This window comes from Caloenas nicobarica, chromosome Z (assembly GCF_036013445.1).
Source record: "Caloenas nicobarica isolate bCalNic1 chromosome Z, bCalNic1.hap1, whole genome shotgun sequence".
Taxonomy (NCBI): domain Eukaryota; kingdom Metazoa; phylum Chordata; class Aves; order Columbiformes; family Columbidae; genus Caloenas; species Caloenas nicobarica.
The window spans coordinates 94,774,076-94,792,581 of record NC_088284.1 but is presented as its reverse complement, the minus strand read 5'-3'; the positions used below and the strand labels follow the sequence as shown (position 1 = coordinate 94,792,581).

Sequence of the window (18,506 nt, the reverse complement as noted above, 5' to 3'; positions counted from 1 at the left end):
AGTCAGTGTTGCCTCAGTGTGGGTTCTTGCACTTAAGCATTATTACATTCCTGAGTAATTTTATATAACGGAACTATGACAGTGGCATAATCAAACCGTTTTCCCTGAGTTGCAGTTAGAGTATTCTTTATGTGTGATTTGAGGTCCTCGACCTTGAACAATGTGTCATTTAATTAGACTGCTTTATAATGGTCAGACAAGAAGAAACTAAAACTTACCTTTCAGTGTCAATTCTGGCATTATTTTTTTTAATTGGAAAAGCTCAATTTTTTGCAACTTCAGCATTCTCCTGTAACAGTAGTTTCTAACTTTTATTTTAAAAAATATCCAATTAAATTAAAAAGACATTCCAACATAGTACAACTGAAAGAGAGCCCAGACCATTCCCACCTGTGTGGAGCTTTCCCATGCCATTACCTCAGGGTGGCTGGTGGCATCTGCAGGGAGTGTTGTTGGAACACGAGGTGTGATGAGCATCCCGCTGCTGTACCAGAGCCCGTCGGCAAATGTCACATTTGCAACTGTTTTTTCTTTGAACCCTTTTTCATGAATGGCTGAGGCCTTGTCACTGGAGCCGTTTAGGAAATGACATCTTACTGCAGAAACCTGCCATGAAAATAGTCTGAAGCTTAAAAAAAACCACCACCACCAACAAAACCCCATTGCTACCTCTCAGTTAAAATTGGAAAGCTATAGCTACGAAATGATCTGGTAAAGGCAAAAGTTCAACATTTTTAATGATTGTAGTGGACTTGCAGCAAAAGATTCACAGGATTAAAGATGTTTGTGTCCAGGTGTCAGTCCTCTATTGAAAAGTAGATGATTTTGTCTGGAATCAGAAATCTGAAGTTCCTTTATGAAATACTCGCTTTTTCTACTCAGCATATAGTTATATACACATTTCTATCACTTTGTACACTATAGAAAGCATACAGATGTCTGAAATCAGACAATATGCAGGCTGCCTATAATTTTTCATTTACATTTTACTTGGAAATAAGAGCATATTGTGTGTCCCTTTGTTATCCAGTCTTGGTTCATCAGGATATGAAAAGAAAAAAAGTTTAATAGATGTTGATGTAGCAGTAGTTTTGTGCGTAGCATTGTTATTTCTTCATTTATCTGCCTTAATTTCAGAAGGCTTTACCACAACATTGCTTGGCTAGTTTTCTTAGGTAATTGTGTTTGGAAAGAAAATATTGTTAATAAAAGCTCAGACACAAACAAGCTGTTGGAGAATTTACCATGACCGGATACCATTTGGTATGTGACTGACTTGCCCTGAGCTTGAACTTCAGTGTGAGCAAAGCCGGGCTCTCAGAGGCCCTGGTCTGATCCAGTGTCACCGAGCAGCTTCAGCCGGTGGTACTGCTGCCGCCACCCTCCAGTACCCAACGGCACAGGGTGGGAAGGGCGGTAAAGGCTCGCCAGCCCTGCCGCTGAACGCGTCACAATGTCACAGCAGAACCCTCGCTTGCTTTGATTGTCAAGGTAATTCCAGTACTGAGGCCTTTTAGGGGTGAAGGGGACACTTCCCACAAAGGAGGTGATTTTATTTTTATCTCTAAAGGTCTGCTATGCAAAAGAGATTTAATATTTTAAACTCACTATTTAATTTGAGTGACATTTATTTCAAAACAGTAGTGTTTTGGGTTGTTTTTTTTTTTTTTCATAGGAGCTACCTTTTGCATCTAAAAGCTAAATTTAAACAGTTTCAATCAGGGTTGGAATATCTTGCTTATCCATTACTTGCAGCAGTTAGATTTGATTTCTGAACATGCAAAATCAGACTTGTTTTTATCACGCTTGTACACCTTCTCCTTGTTTCCTATGAAAAACAAAACATAACTTTACTTGGAAATCATGCTGTTCTCAAAATGAGAGATAAATTGTGCAACAGGGGTTAGGTAAAATGGAAATAATCAATTATGCAATGGTGGGGTTTAACACAAGGAAACCAATTGTTAGTTACTGAGAGAGCAATTATCAGAAATCTGCCACTTGCTGCCTTGTTAGCAGCTTCATATTATAATGGATTCCAAGAAGGTAGCATTTAATTTTTTTAATATGTTTGCTGAGCAGAAAAGCAAAACCCCTTGAAAGGTCTGGCAGAAGTAACTCTTGTTTATAAGAATGGAAATTTTGAATTTGTATTCTCCTTAGGTTTCTCCTTAGTAATGTGTGAGCTATGTAAATTAAGTCAGTTTACTCCTGTTCACACATAACAAAATTCATAATTAAATGTGTCTGACACAATTTCCTGCCTTTCTTAGCAAAGGGCCTACAGATCAAATGGATTTTATTGAACTGTCATCTTGGCTGCAGAAGGATCTCCTTTACAAACACAAGTGATTCTTACTGGTTCCTATACTTGGCATGTAGAAAGAAGCACTATTTCTGGAGTTATCTGCAAACCGTATTGCATGAGTATTACTCTTTAAAATGTCATTAGACTTTTTAATCCAGTAATCCATAAGGTTTTTCATTATCTATAAAGCTACGAGCTTGTTTTTGGCTAATTGTTTTACACTGAAAAATTTATCAACAACTATAAAATGTCAAACTGAAGATTGGTTTTTCTCTCCTAGGTTGTCAAACTGAAGCAAATAGAACACACACTGAATGAGAAAAGAATATTACAAGCAGTGAACTTTCCTTTCCTTGTAAAACTGGAGTATTCTTTTAAGGTAATCACTATTTTGAAAGTAGTTGTTTGGGTTTCAGAGAAATATGTCTTCAAAATTTAGATAGTAAAACATTTAACTCTTGTAGTACACTAATTGTAGTATTTTTGTTTTCAAAGGTGCTTCACATGGCACTGTTGAACAGGAGTTCCTGCACTTGTGTGCACACTTGCACACACCCCAGTTCACCAGGTGGTGATTAAAAAGATATCTCCAAATAAATAAAAAAAAAAAAAAAGAAATTTAAACTTTTAGAGATTTCCCTTGTTTTAGAGGGAAACTGACTTTTGTACAGCAGGGAGCTTTTAGGCATCATTCTGTCTTTGAGAGAAATCAAAGGATGTATTTCTGTACCAATGTATGGAATGGTAAATTTGTAGTTGTTCTGCAGATTTTTTTGCTTGGGGTTTATACCTGAGGCTGTTCTCAATGACAGTCTTATATATTTGTGTGTGTTTACTTGCTTCCTTAGGACAATTCTAATTTATACATGGTAATGGAGTATGTTCCTGGTGGTGAAATGTTTTCACATCTAAGAAGAATCGGAAGGTTCAGGTAAGAGTATTAATGACCTTATTCCTTTAAAAAGGCTATGTTGCTAATTTGGGAAGATGGTTTTATCAAATTTGTTAGTATTGAAAAAAATTCTGGAGGAGTAAGTGCATTTAATTTACTACTTTTTCAGTGGAATTAAACTAGTCAGGCAATAAAAAACTCATAATTATTCCTTATTTTTCAGTTAGTTAATGCAGGCATTTGTGATCTATGCATGATAGAATCTTGGAATTCCTGTGCATATTGTCACTGAAATTGATAGCTTGTAAAAGTAAAATTTTAAGTCTAAGCTCTGTATTGTGGCATGTGTTAATCTTGATTTGCATGTGTATTTTAACTGCGAGACTTAAATTTAGGAAATGAGTGTATCAATTCTAAATGTTTTGCTGTTTGCTTCTTTTTTCTTGTTACACAGTAAAAGAGCCAGTTAAAAGATACTTAATTTATCTATGCCTGGCAGTTACATGGTTCTTTCAGTATCTTAGCATAGCGTTGAGGTACTTAATATTCTTTTAATTCTTCACAGTGAACCACATGCACGGTTTTATGCAGCTCAGATAGTGCTAACATTTGAGTACCTCCATTCATTAGACCTCATCTACAGAGATCTAAAGCCTGAAAATCTTTTAATTGATCAGCAAGGATACATCCAGGTATGATATTCTTCATATGTTTAGGAAGTGGGGTCTTGTCTTACCATGTAGAGTTAAGTAATTCTCGCAAATATGTTTAGAATAAATGGTCTGAAGCTGGTTGGCATGATAACGTGTATTCAGGGAGCACTGAAATGTCCTCTGCTTAGTAATGGTTAAAACCATGGGATTGTGCTTCCTCTGACTAAAATTAAGCATGCACCATGGAGCTGTCTGCAGTTGAGCAAGTTCTCAAGGTTTCCCTTGGGGTCTGTGGTGAGAGGGGGGTGATTACATGGCTCTGTTCCTCTGACCTATTTTATACATCTGCCCTAGAACAAGATGAAAGGTGCCCTAAAATGTCTGGTTCCCTGCATTGTCTGTATAAGTAGTTAAGGATAACCAGCGTAGATGTCAGCAAGTACTATAGTATGTAGTGTCAGTCAGATAAATCCCACACTTGATATGTTGTTTATTCATTTATTACTAGAAACCTGCTATCTCTCTGAATTAGAAATGTCAGAAGGACTGGCTACTGAAGGTGCCTCTCACTGTATCATAGAATCATAGGATACCAGGTTGGAAGGGACCCCAAGGATCGTCTTGTCCAAACTTTCTATACTGTGTGATTTGAGAAACAAGTTTTTCTTCTGTATAAAATAGCTTTCCAAAATATTTCAGAAGTACTTAATTTTAAATTTAATTATAAAAATGCACTTGCAGTTAATTTGCTTCTTCTGACAACAGGTCACGGACTTCGGCTTTGCAAAAAGAGTAAAAGGAAGAACTTGGACGTTATGCGGAACTCCAGAATACCTGGCACCTGAAATAATTCTCAGCAAGGTACTTTGTCTTGTTTTTTAGCCATGCATTTGATGCAGTTAAAACTTATGACCCGATTATTGTATTAAACTCTGAGATAATTGCTGATACTTGCAAAAATCATATCTTGACTAGTCAACTCTTTATGAATTACACAAAATGTGATTGTTGCATTTTTCTAGTATACTAAAACTTACTCCAAAACATTACTGTACAGAACTTTCTACATATGCTTTCTGTGTATAATAACTTGTGTGGGAAAAAGGGATTTAAAGAATCTGTAATTGGGTTGTTTAATTAGCATCCTTATCAGAACCGCAGATCTGAGTGACCACGTTCTGAAGTGTTTAACAGACTAGAACAGGAGCTCCAGAGTTAACAAGAACCACATATAATAACTAGTTGCAGTGTGTTTCAGGTTTAAGGCACTTTACATGAAATCAAACATGACAAACCACTGGTTTTACACATCAGGTACCTGCAGTCTGGGGTTGCTGTTGATCAGTTTGTGTCTTGTACTTGCACTAAGTCTTTGAACATAGAAGAAATATCATTTATTATAAAGCTGTTCAACTGTAGACCTTCATGTTTTGCAAAGGAAAAGTACCCTTATAGTTTATGGAACTGCTTATGATATAAACAATCATAATGCACGCTGTGAAATTATCACTTTAATATGTGATTTAATTAAATACCCTTTGCAGGTCTTTGAAAGGAAACTGAAAATACTATTATTTGAGGAAAAAATGTTTGTTATTTGCAGCTTTTTTGTCCTTATGCAGTTAAAGCAGCAGTAGAAATTGCAATGTGCCTACTACAAATTCTCCGTAGCAGATTTTTCAGGAAAAACTGAATCTTAGCCCAGAGCTTTGTAAAATATCTCAGTCAAAACATAAAATTGATGTGGTTGGTGGGGTTTTCTGTCTTTTTAAATATTAAATAGGATTTACTAATGATTTTATGTTTAGGCTTTAAAGACCAGGTCATTAGTCTATAACAGCTAATTAACTAAACTTTTAGGCTCTTAAGTCTAGTTTACTAAATATCAAAACAAATGTTCTGAAATGCAGATAGTCAAGCAAAAAGATGATAGTATACAATAGAGGATGTCTTGTATTTCATGAAATTTCCCTAAGCTTTGAAAGAAGTTTCAGTCATTCTGTAACAAGATTATTTTGTTTTTAAATAACTAAGTAAATAAATTGTGCCAATTTCTGTCGCTCAGGGACTCTTGTCGCATCAGTGTAAAGACATCACTGAAACTCAGCACAGGAATATGTGAAAAAGGTTTAACTTTCATCTCTGTTTCAGTGTCATCACCGTATTAGATTTTTAGGTATACTGCTGTTGAAATCTGTGAGCTTCAGTTTGGTTTGAACAAGGTTGTAGGTTCTGTATTAAACAAGCAATAATGCATTTGCTTTCTTTGAATTTCAGAGATACATCTTGAAAATGCTAAACTGTGTTAGAAATGTGCTAACAGTGGTATTTCTTGTTTTATCCAGGGTTACAACAAGGCAGTGGATTGGTGGGCATTAGGAGTGTTAATCTATGAAATGGCAGCTGGATATCCCCCATTCTTTGCAGATCAGCCCATTCAGATTTACGAGAAGATTGTGTCTGGCAAGGTGAGTGAAGCCTCTGTCTGTTTTTGCAAGTGCAGTTGTTTGTCTTTGTGGAACCTGGGTTTTGTGTGGACTAGATGCAGAATTTGCTGGCTACTAGACAGTGAGCCATTTGGAAAGGATATGGAAAAAGTTTGTAATGTATACTTGTTAAGTACAGACACTGCTACCATAATATTAAAAACCAAACTTCTAAAAATCTGTTCCTGCCTTCAAATTTAAAATGCAAGTTATTTAAGTTTACAGGCTTTGTAGTATTATATCATTATATGCTTCCATAAAAATGGTCCAGCAACTATTAACAACTATTTAGCTGTATGCTTAATTTGCCTAGCAATTTTCTTTTCTAGATTTTTTTTTGCAACATTTGAGAAGCTTTTAAGAGTTTCTATAATTCATAATAGGCTTTTTTACTCCTGCAGTCCTGTAGTTGAAGGTATGTCTAATGTTCTGTTCAGCTTTCCTTGTTATATAAAATTTTAAATCAGTGTTTCCAACTTTTTACTTTTATTTTTCATTAATATCATTTAGCGTGACAGCGTGCAAATGTGATCGTTCTGTGGCTTCTCCTGCCAGCCAGTGTTGTATCTTCATGTTTTGTTGTGCTTACTCAATTTGTTATGGTGGTTCTTCCTTGTCCCTACACAAACACACTCTGTGCTGCACCTCCCGTACTTCTGTAATTCTAGTCAAGGGAGGTGCCTCAGCAGGTCCTGTGTGCGCTGCAGTGAGACGGATTCCTGTGTAGGACCTTATTTAAATCAAGAAAGTGGTTGCTCTTTGAAAGATTAATACTGTGACCCTTCAGCCGTCTCCGTGAATATATAGGAATTCATTTACGAAGATACATTTTTAAAGGAATGTTTATCTTCTAAACAAAAAAACTTGGGCATTTTTTGCGGTTGTATCTAATTTGCTCAACATTTGTACAGTTGATCATCTACCTTTTTTACTGAGTCCATGGATGGATGGGTGCAGAAACAGCACTGGACTTGAACTCTGGAAACTCTAACATTCAGTTCTCAGCTAGCAGTATGTTTCTTTTATAACCTTAAGTCTTGTTTTAATCTTACCTCAAGCACTTAGTTCTCTACTTGAAAAATGGAGTTAGTGTTTCCTTACTTCTCAGCTGTCTAGGTATTATATTCATTAAAACCTGTGAATTTCTCATGTACTACAATAGGGCCATATTGACAGGTAAACTGAAGCAATGTCCTTCATTATCAGACCTCTTGATTTTGCAACATGTTTTTATGTTAAATCATTCCATCTTCTGCATTTGCATCATAACCGATCTGCTGAATGTTGTCAGTGTCAAATGCTGAGACTATGGGCATGACAAGTACAACTTTCTGCCTGGTTTTTGTTCCCCTTCTCTCTGCCATCTCAGATGATGTCTGTAGATCTTTTGCTAGTAAAACCCTGTGTAATCGTATCCCATGAATCATCTTTAAATACTTCTTAGCAAGGTTTGAATGAATTGTATTGGCAAGTCACTTGTGTGTTATCTTCAAACAGTGCTCTTTTATTTATTTAAGGCTTTTGATGTTGATGTATTTAGTTATCAGAAACAGATTAGAGTACAGCATAATGTTCCAGATTGGATTTTCAGTTATTTCACAGCATATCTGTATATTTATATGATATACTATACTATACTGTATCTTGTGTGTGTGTATATAAAATATAATCTAAAAATTTTTTCCTAGAAAACAGTTGAGAAAGCCATGAGCTGATGTTGTGTTGGTGAGATACCAAGTTAAATTTTGCTTTTATGTCATTATTACATTAAATTAACATTTTCCCCCAACTCAAACAGATCTAGAAACTTTCAGTTCAAAAAATGGGAAATAGACAAGGTATTAATAAAGGCTCTGTGAAACAGAAAGACATGTGCAACAATAATAATCTCTCCCTTCATGCATTCCTACTTGATTTGTTTGTAGAGGAAGAAGAGAAAATAGTCCAAGTATTTCCTTTTGTGTGAACGTTGTTTTACCTCACTTCGGGAAGAATCAGGTTGTGTATATTGTTTCTTAATGTTGTGGATGTATAATTTTAGGTAAGGTTCCCATCACACTTCAGTTCAGACCTTAAGGATCTTCTAAGAAATTTACTCCAGGTAGATTTGACCAAACGATACGGAAATCTCAAGAATGGTGTAAATGACATAAAGAATCACAAGTGGTTTGCAACTACAGATTGGATTGCCATTTATCAGAGAAAGGTAAGACCTTCCCGTTCAAAACTACTATCCGTCTTTAAGGGGTTGAAGTAAAATTTCTAATTATTTTCATTATTTTTTGCCTCCTTAAATCTGTAACTTTTAATTAAACTGAGAAAAGGTGAAAGTAGTTTAATCTTTAAGACTCTGAAGAGTATATATATTGGTTGAATTGTGTTTGTTTCTCATTAGTATTTTATCCTGGACCTCTGTGTAACATTCATGTTCCCTTAACACATGTTATGCTTTAGTCTATTTCTGGAATAGCTCAGAATGAGCCATCTCTTGCCTCTCTCACTTTTTATTTAACCCCTGCTATAGTGGCATCTGTAAATACTCCTCCACAGCAGAGAGGAATCTGTTTTCCTTTCCAGCTAGTTCTTAGCAGTCAGACTCTGCTTTAGTGCGGAAGAGCTCTAGCCAAAGCTCAAGCTTTTCTTTTGCTGCTAAAGAAGTACGGTCCCTCCTTCTTGCTCTCGCTTTCTCTGTGGTTGAGACCAGGTCAGATGTAGAGAGCATCTACTCAGCCTTCAGTGTCTGCTGAGGAGTTTTTGTCTTCCGACACTCGGCTTTAATGGACTGCAGTTCCATAAGCTGCAGCAATGAGAAGAGCGCTGCTGAAGGCTTTTTTTCTGGCATTTTTAGAATGGTTTTCTAGACCTGCCTGGCCAACATGGTTTGTAATGTGGTTTTTAGAAAGTCCCTGCCCAGTCTGCACTATGAACTTCAGGCTGCATAAGAAAGAAAGCAATAGAGAAATTGGGAATATTTTCAGAGCAGCCATTAACATATTGGCCAGAGGAGAGCACGTTAGTGGCTGCTGGGATGAACGAAGCGGAGCTGAGGGAGGGAGCTGGGGACAGGGATGAGGATGGTGACAGTTCAGTCTAGGTCTGTCTTCGAGTAGCTCCAAAGCTCCCTCTTCCCTTGAAGGCAGAGTCAAATATCTGTAGATGAGTGAGTTTCTAGAAACAGACTCCTAAGAAATTGTCCTCTTAAATGCAGCCTCTGAATTCTTGTTTTTTCAATAGACACAATAAAAGACTAAAATAACTTTGGTGTTGTCCCAGAAGACTCAGGTAGAGAAATAATTTTGTGTCTAGATATTGGTTAAAAGGCTAAATAATAACATTTGAAGGAACTGGTTTACGTTGTTCAGATGCTAACAGTCTTGACTAGAGAGGCATGAACTTGCTGCTGTAACAGCAGTGTGTTAAAGGCCAAACCTAAATACGAACAATAGTTTATAAAAAGAAACTGGTTGTTTGGCTATACAAACTGACAGTACAGTTGTTTTAGTATTCATTCATGTATTAATTATGAGAAGACAGGGTACAATTAACACATTCTGTTTTCTTTGTATTAAGTATAGATGTTTTTAAGGAGAGATTCCCCATTGCAGAATTGTAATTATCTTTCTTTACTTTCTTAGTGCCTGTTTGTAAGGCAGATTTATATGCACTGAGTTTCATTTGCCAGTATGCTGTTTGGGGACATGCAGGCCCCATAATATTAAATTGGATGTTTTAATGCTGTGCTAAATATTCTTAGCATTGCTAGTGCACTGCTGTAGAGAATTACTTTCACAGAAACAAGAAATATTTTTAAATGTGAACTAACAGTACAGTCAGAATAACTGTTACTGGTCCTAAAGGATTGTGAAAGCTGATGCTGAGTAAGTTTGAAGCTTCTAATTGAAAGGAATAAATACTGTAATACTAAGGGTCTGAAACAACAGCATGGATTGTAATACCTTTTAAGCAGTCACAGAAATACAGCAATAAACTTGGGGTTTTTACCAGCTTTCCACAGTGGCTGTTACCACAGCATGTATTTTCCTGATTAAATATAGTGTTCCTTGGCAGCTAATGTAATGTGAATACTTTGTTGTGCTACAGTCATAAGTGAACCGGTGAATTACTTAATATTTCAGATAATATCAAGGCTTGTTTTCTTTGTGCAGTTTATTAAAGTACTGCCTGATAATATGGTTGCACTTAGGGCTAAACAGGTATTTCTTCTATGAACTGGTGTTATCTCCTGCAATCTCTTTTTAACAATTTCCTTGGTGAAGAAAATAGCAAAAAGTCTGAGGTGTCTCATTTGAACACCTTCTAAAATTCCAGCAGTAAATAAGATCTTTCTTGTGCTCTGAGCTTTGCTGTGAGAGAGTAATTGAAAATCAATTTGAGAAGATATAGAGACACAATTCAGATAATGGTAAATGTGTGGCTCTGCAGACTAGGCATGTACACAGAGTGTATATTGTCTCTGGATAGATCACCTAAATACATATATTGTTTTAGGAACAAAAGGATACACACATGACAATTGTAGCACAGTCTATAAATGCAGAAAGTTGGTGTTGTTTCTTGGGAATGTATAGTGTTACCGCCCAAAGTCATCTCTTTAATTTACTGATTTACACACACACCCTCTACCTCAATAATTTTGCTATAATTTTACTTATTGTAAAGGTGGATAAATCAGGCACCTGTTAAATGGAGAAGAGGGATGCGGTGCTGGTAGTCGTGCCTCACGCTCCAGTTTGCCATAGACCTGTTGCAGTAGAACATCTTCTCCCTGGTCATCCCTTCTCTCTGGTCACTTCCTTCCCATCCGTTCTTCACCATTGCCTCTCATCAACCCCGAACCCTGACCGTTCCTTCTTCCAGCCTGTGACTGAGTCTAAAGTTTCAGGTATTTTAGGAAGTAATTAAGCTTAATTTTGAACTTTGAGATGTGAGAGGCTAGAAGGATCAAGATCTGAATTAATATTAGCTGAACGAAAGCAGAATTTAGTAGTCTGATCTCTAAAATTGCATTTCAGTATCTGCAAGTTGAGAACAACCCTCCTTTCCCCCTCCCCCTGCTGTGTGGGGACAGCACAAGCTGTTACCTGGTAACAATGCAGGTGTGTCCCTGTGCAGACCCACACCTTCGTTTTATGTCATCTTCAGTTTAACTTCCAAGATAAGTAGAGGCTGGAAGTAGGGATACAAAGATTGAGACTGTTAAGTTGTAGCCAGACCCAAGGATTTTATTGCAAGGTCAACTTTAAAAAGCTGCAGGTCCCTGCATATGACAACCCCGCAGTTCACACCATGTGTCTGAGGGTGTTGTCCAGTCTCTCCTTGAACACTGTCAGGCTTGGGGCTGTGGCACCTCCCTGGGGAGCCTGTTCCAGTGCTCCACCACCCTCTGGGTGAAGAACCTTTTCCTAATATCCAACCTGAACCTCCCCTGGCACATCTTCCTGCCATTCCCTCAGGTTCTGTCATTGATCGCTAAAGAGGAGAGTTCGGTGCCTGCCCCACCTCTTAGTCTCCTCCAGGCTGAACAAACCAAGTGACTTTAGCCGCTCCTCATACGGCTTCCTCTCCAAACCCTTTGCCAACTTCGTAGCCCTCTTCTGGACACTCTGCAGTAGCTTAATATCTTTTTCTGTACTGTGGTGCCCAGAGCTGCACACAGTGCTCCAGGTGAGGCCGCACCAGTGCAGAGCAGAGCGGGACAATCGCCTCCCTCGCCCGGCTGGCCGTGCTGTGCTGGATGCACCCAGGACATGGGTCCTCTTGGCTGCCAGGGCACAACTGTTGGCTCATGTTCAACTTGCCATTGGCCAGAACCCCCAGGTCCCTCTCAGCAGAGCTGTTCTCTAGCATCTCATCCACCAGTCTGTATGTACAGCCAGGGTTGCCATGTCCCAGGTGCAAAATCTGGCACTTGCCCTTGTTGAACTTCATGCGGTTGGTGATTGCCCAGTTCTCCAGTTTGTCCAGATCCCTCTGCAGGGCCTCTCTGCCCTCGAGTGTCAACAGCTCCCCCCAGTTCTGTGTCATCGGCAAACTTACTAAGCAATCCCTCAAGTCCTGAGTCTAGGTCACTTAGGGCCAGCGCGCTTCAATGTCTTGATAGGATGGATCCCTGCGGAACCCCGCTAGTGACTGGTTGCCAGCCCAACATTACCCCATTTACTAAAACCCTTTGAGCCCGGCCCGTCAGCCAATTGCTCACCCACTGCACTGTGTGTTTCCTCAACTGTACGCTGGCCATCTTGTCCAGGAGAATACTGTGAGACACAGTATCAAAGGCTTTCTTAGAGCTCCACTGGCTTTTTGTGCAGTCTTTTAGTGACCCCTTCAAGTCATTGCTGGTCTCCCAGTTGTGGCCTGCTTTCAAGAAGTTTTCTCACAGTTAGCTCCTGGGAGGAACTTGGCAGGAGATAGAGAACAAATTGTTTTAAACTTGTATTAGGTTAGTTTTTATTTGGAAATAGAGGACTGTTGATAAATAGGAGGACACAGGTTCCAAACTGCCCCAAGATTTTTGAGCAGTGTTGATGGTGATCAATCGACTCCGCTTCCACCATGACCATGCGACGGTGACGTGCAGCCCTTGCCACGCTGTGAACCGCGCTGTGCAGCTGAGGGAGCAGGGTCTCCTGCAAGAAGTAAACTTTGTTTTGAAGTGGAACTATTTTTTAGTTGATGTTTGTCAGTGGCATACTAGTCTTTTTCAACTTGCATTCATAAATCTAAGTTTGCACCTTCTTAGGCTGGGGTTATGTGCCATGACTTTAAGCTGTAATATCTCGTGTCTTGGGAGGATTTGAGGAGTCCTGGTAATATTGTTGTGCTCATTATCACAATGTTAAATCAAAGGCCAGTAATATTAATGTGTGGTTTTTGTTCCCCAAAAAACAGGTAGAAGCTCCTTTCATACCAAAGTGCAGAGGCCCTGGAGATACCAGCAACTTTGATGACTATGAAGAAGAAGATATTCGTGCGTCTCTAACAGAAAAATGTGCAAAAGAATTTGCTGATTTTTAGTAGGAGTAAGAGGACAAGATGACATCAGGGCTCACATTGGGATCTTTGCACTCTGTTAACAGATGAGGTGGAGCTGAGACCATCATATGTCAAAACAGTTACCTAGTTACTTCATTCCACAAAGCTGACTGAGGTCTTTATTGCCATCTTCCATGTGTGCAGTTTGCACCAACCCTTCTAACTAGGCACAATTAAGCAAGCACTGTTTGTGCAGTAACACAGAATAATAGACCACTTTCCTGCTTAACTTTGGTTTCTGTCGTTCTTTGTTTCTGTGTATTGTTCATTTTCCCCTTTTAAAATGAAGTAGTTTTTTACCCAAGAATGCTCCATTTTATTTTGAATAATGTATTATTTGTGTGAGTGAAATGGAAGGTGTTGCGGCTAGTGTGATTTAGACTGAAGTGAAAGATAAATGTTGCTTCTAGTCTGTGCCAGCCAATAATTGTCTGTCTTGTGTCTGATGCTACAATTTATAATAATTTTTTAGTAGCTCAGACTAAACCTAGCCAACATTTTTAGCATTTTTGAAGGTAGTATTTATCGCCATATAAATGTCTGCTAAATTAACTTAAAAACATTTCTTCCTGGAGACTGACCAAAATTCAGTAGAGTCAATTGGATGGCTTGAGTAGGGGACAGTAGCTAGACCCCGTGCCTTGGTTTTCTACATCCCTGCAGTTTTCATCACTGCCTCCTTCCTTTGTCTTTCCCACCTTGGCAGCAGGTAAATTGCCATAACCAGACTGTACCATGGAAAGCTTGCAGTCTTGTGAGAGGGAGTAATTCCACCTGGTCTGGATTTTGGACCATATTTAATCAAGTCAACTTACCAGCATTTCAGTTGGCAGGTATGAAATGGCTTTTTTAAGAACATGAACCCTAAACTCTTAAAGGAAGTTTTGGTCAGTATTGTAGAGAATGATTCATTTTGATTCACTTTTTTTTTTTTTCTTAAAAAAAAGCCAATGTTTGGGCTCCCGACGTATTCCTTGTTTTGAGCTTGTTTTGCTTAAAAAGGCATCCATTAAAATAAAAACCGTCATACCACAAAAAGCAAAATGCGCTCTGTCATTAGCTACGAAAAACAAATGGTTTAGCAAATGCAAAATCATTTTCTAGATGCATCGCTGGGTGAACACGGTTCTTTTTTGTTAGCTGTTAAGAATAAGAGGTTATTGCCAAGTTTTTATTCTGGTATACTATATTCGTAAACTGAGGATGGAGTACTGCTACAATCATGTTCTTTTTAATTACAGCACTTCATTCGTGAAGAAAAGAGACAAAGTTTAAAAACTGCAACAGCTGGGTTTACTTTAGTTGCGTTGTGTCTTCATTTCTAACCTACTTTCTTTCAATCAAACAGAATGTATGGTCACACAGATATAAGTATTTGGGCTTAATTATATTTTGTATACTCTCACCAACTGACTTAAAGGATACTGCTACCATGTGCTAGCTTTGGGCACTTCTACACATTTATTTCAATGTTAATAATAAGTGGCTCAGCACTTTTTTGGGGGTTGCTTTTAAACTTATTCATAGTAGTTTTATTTGTACACTTGATTCTGGCTGTCTCGGTGACCTGTCTTAAAACAGCACATCTAAACAGTTTAAACTAGACTCACATTTTACGATAAATTTACGCGCATACAAGGATGAATTGTTTTTAAAAAAAAAAAAGAGCTATATTGATACATAGCCATTGTATGTGTTTGAATGTCAGTGCAAATAAACCACTGGCATTCCTTCCTTTTAACCTGTTTGGACTCCTTTAAGAAAAGCCTTTGTAGACATTTTACAAAAGAGTATGAAACGTACCATCCAACATTCTGTATGTTTAGGTTGTTGAGCATTTTTGCACAACGTCATTAGGAGGCTGACACTGAATGCAGTCTTTGTCCACCCATATTTACATATGTGCAAGAAAAGTATAAGATACTTTGCTGTAGCAAATTTTATGTAACAAAGATATATCGTCACATTAATAAATTTAAAGAAATCCTTTGTATGAAAATGTTAAAATCTTTTGTATTTCATTTAGACCAAGGACATGCTGCTGTATGCTAGCTGTATGCGATAAATTCTACAGTAACTTTGTTGTCGTTTATGAACTTTAAAAGATTTTAATAAATGTTGGAGATCACAATTTGATTCTGTTATGATTTTAATTTTTAATCATTAGATTTACAATTCTAGTAAGGCTCAGAGATTTTTCTGTTTTGTAAAATACTGTAATCATTCATCTTGCGTGTACAATAAGACAAAAGTCTAGGAAATTGGTTCTGACATGTCTGTCTGATAACCAGATTAAATTCTACGTGGGCATAAGTGGAAAAGTCATCTTGATGCCATGATATTATGCTATTTTTTAATTTTATGAAAATCCTGTTAGAAAGTAAAATACTTTTCCAATATGGCATAATAGACTTCAGTATGGAAATGAGATTCTATTTTGGAAAAGGAGGGGAAGTGTGCAATTTCCAAGGCATTAGTGAGTACATTTGACAATGTGAGTATTATACGGCCCTCTCATTTAAACACAGTCATAAAATATAACTACAGAATATTATGTTACCTGTATTTAATTTGAAAAATTCTTTTCACAATATGGAAAAATTGTATATCTATGACAGTAGAAGCTTGTTAATTTTACACATTTGAGGAATTAAGTGTTGAACTACATGGTATATTTTAATTGTACTCTAGTTGTATGTAACTTTCATTTCCAACATAAAGGATTGTATCTCATTAAGTAAATTGCTTTTTTATTATCTTGTCAGTTGCATTAAAACCCTTATTTTTAAATCCTTTAAAGTATTTTACTAATTTTTGCAAATAATTAGATGTTTTTAAGTGCTGCAATAGTGTGCAATATAGTAAACATTTATATACAGAAGTGCAAATTAAATTATGTACAACACTTGTGCTGCTTCTTTGTGAATCAGAACGTTGTGTGACGAGAGACGTTGCATCTCCCCACACGCTGCAAACGGGGTTTGAAAGTGAGAGGAAAAGGTTATGAAAGATACTGGACATGTTAGTTGGGACCTGTTAGGCTTTATACTAACCAGGCTGTGTGGAGAACATGAAAGGCACTGTGAGAACTCAGTGAGTTGCACTTCTTAGGCAATTGAAGGCGAGCAAGGCGATCGTGATCTGAAATGTTGTCTTCGTATTTTCACATCCAGACTCGAGGCTTTTTATTAAAGATAATTGCCTGTTCCTAAATTGTCTGCAGATCCCGCTGTACAAACTTGTGCTGTGTGTCGTGCTGTGAAACAACTGATAGAAGTAAAGACTGTTCCTGTGCTTGGCCTTGTCTGTCTTGAGGCTTTTTCCGCCAGTGTGTTTGGAGAGGCTCTGGCACCGCGCTGGGGAACGCGGCTGCTCCTTCTCCCTTTCCTGCTGTCTGAGCGGAGCTGCGGCCTCTGTGCTTCTGCTGCTGTGTTCCCGCTGCCTGTGCTTTTGTGTTCTTCTTGCTTTCGTAGTACAAATGCTGTATTACATTTTAAAGACCTTTGTACTTTCTCTAGAGCTGAGCTAAGAGACCACAAAAAGATTGTCTTCTGTTTTCACTAGAGCTCCCATGCAAACAGCATGTCGAGCAGCAGATTCGAAGGTGTCATTCAAATCTGTTGTTCTCATTTGCCACGTGTAAGGAAGACTTAGCCCAGATAAGAATTTGAAAACTGTTCCATAAGAAGCTGGTAAAATGATGATCCGTTCACCAGCTGGAGTGTATATAGCTGATCTGGATGTGTTTGACCAAAAAAAAAAAAAAGTTGTATTACCACCATAGTTTTACAAGTGTGGGTCTTGCACATGTTCGGAAATATATTTTAACTGACAGCTTGAGGAATCAACTGATTTGAGGTCTCAGACAGAAAGGGTAAAATATGAGTTTTCTAATGTGAGGCTGGGCACTGATCACTTCCAGTAAAATCGTTCAAGCTCCACAAGGATGTTAGAAAGTTTATACATAGAAAATACTTGCCATCTTGCACAGGAATTGTGTGAAGTGTTGGGGTTTTTAGAAGGATAAGACGGGTATCTCGGGGCAAGGTAGGATCTCGGATAGCTTCCCTTCCTGACTTTTGAATTTGATGATGTGGATAGAAGTTTGAATTCAATCTGAGGTCTAGTCACATTTTGACCTTTCGTTGTTGCCTTTTTTTTTTTTCCTCTTGTATACTAGAAAAAGGGATGCCCACCTGAAGGAAGGTTGCATGTATTGAAAATGTAGTTTATTCTTATAATTCACTGCTATGAGAAGTTCTTACCTCAGTGGGACTACAGCAGCTTGAGGTTTCCACAAAATCATTGGGAGGATTTCCCAATAGTCTGTTTCAAAGCCAGTAAAAATTCCTTTAGAATCCTTACAGCCTAGTTGTCCTGTTCCCTCCCTTTGAGGGCAAAATACAAATGTCATTGCAAAAATGTATTTATAAAAATTGTATTTATGTGGCTCTTTGCTTTAAATTTTAAAAGCGACATATTCATGGTGTTCATTTGTATTCACTTATTTATGGTCAGTGAAGCATGTGAAAGACCCAGTGACAAACTTGCACATTCCTTATTAGTGCCCAGTTTACAAGATTTAGACTTCGATAGATTGCACAGTAGCAATCTAGTATTGCATTGCAAATTCTGCTATTGCTGTTAAAAAGCAGCTTGTCTGAGGATGAGGCACCTTTGCTAAGGACAAGGCAGTGAAAACACCTTGCCCGGCACGTGGACGTGGTTGCAGCACAAAGGCTCTTTAGGATGAAAAGGCTGTTCCAGTTGGAAGAACTTTGAGGACAGAGGTCGGTGATCTGTTGTCGTGCATCTCAGCCACAGTAAGAGATATTTTCCTTTGCTGGGAGGTAGAGAGCAGAGACTTCTGCCTTTGTGCCTTTTGCTTCCAAGATGCTGTGCAGGATTGGACAGGACACAGCTGTAGGTATGTTGACTCAAATGGAGCAAGGTCTCAGCAGCCTGGCATGTAGCACAGTACGTTCTGAATGTGTACCATTGGTTACAGGAAGAAATACTGGTGATTTGTGCAAGAAAGAGAAAACTGGACTGCTGGAGAGGCTTGCTTAAGTTTCTGAGATTATTCTACCATCAAGATAATTTGATTAAATAAA

At 38.0% G+C, this 18,506-nt stretch overlaps 1 protein-coding gene across 2 annotated transcripts in view; it reads left to right on the top strand.

Moving 5' to 3' along the window:
* PRKACB (protein kinase cAMP-activated catalytic subunit beta) overlaps nucleotides 1–15,523 on the top strand; it is a 70,828-nt gene extending 55,305 nt beyond the window's left edge. For both annotated transcript variants that reach the window (XM_065656079.1, XM_065656078.1), the window contains exons 4-10: nucleotides 2,589–2,687; nucleotides 3,157–3,239; nucleotides 3,766–3,892; nucleotides 4,619–4,714; nucleotides 6,199–6,321; nucleotides 8,381–8,545; nucleotides 13,249–15,523. In XM_065656079.1, coding sequence (XP_065512151.1) covers nucleotides 2,589–2,687; nucleotides 3,157–3,239; nucleotides 3,766–3,892; nucleotides 4,619–4,714; nucleotides 6,199–6,321; nucleotides 8,381–8,545; nucleotides 13,249–13,374 — 819 coding nt within the window. In that variant the 3' untranslated portion in view covers nucleotides 13,375–15,523. The remainder of the gene's footprint in view (nucleotides 1–2,588; nucleotides 2,688–3,156; nucleotides 3,240–3,765; nucleotides 3,893–4,618; nucleotides 4,715–6,198; nucleotides 6,322–8,380; nucleotides 8,546–13,248) is intronic.
* The last annotated feature ends 2,983 nt before the right edge of the window (nucleotides 15,524–18,506 follow it).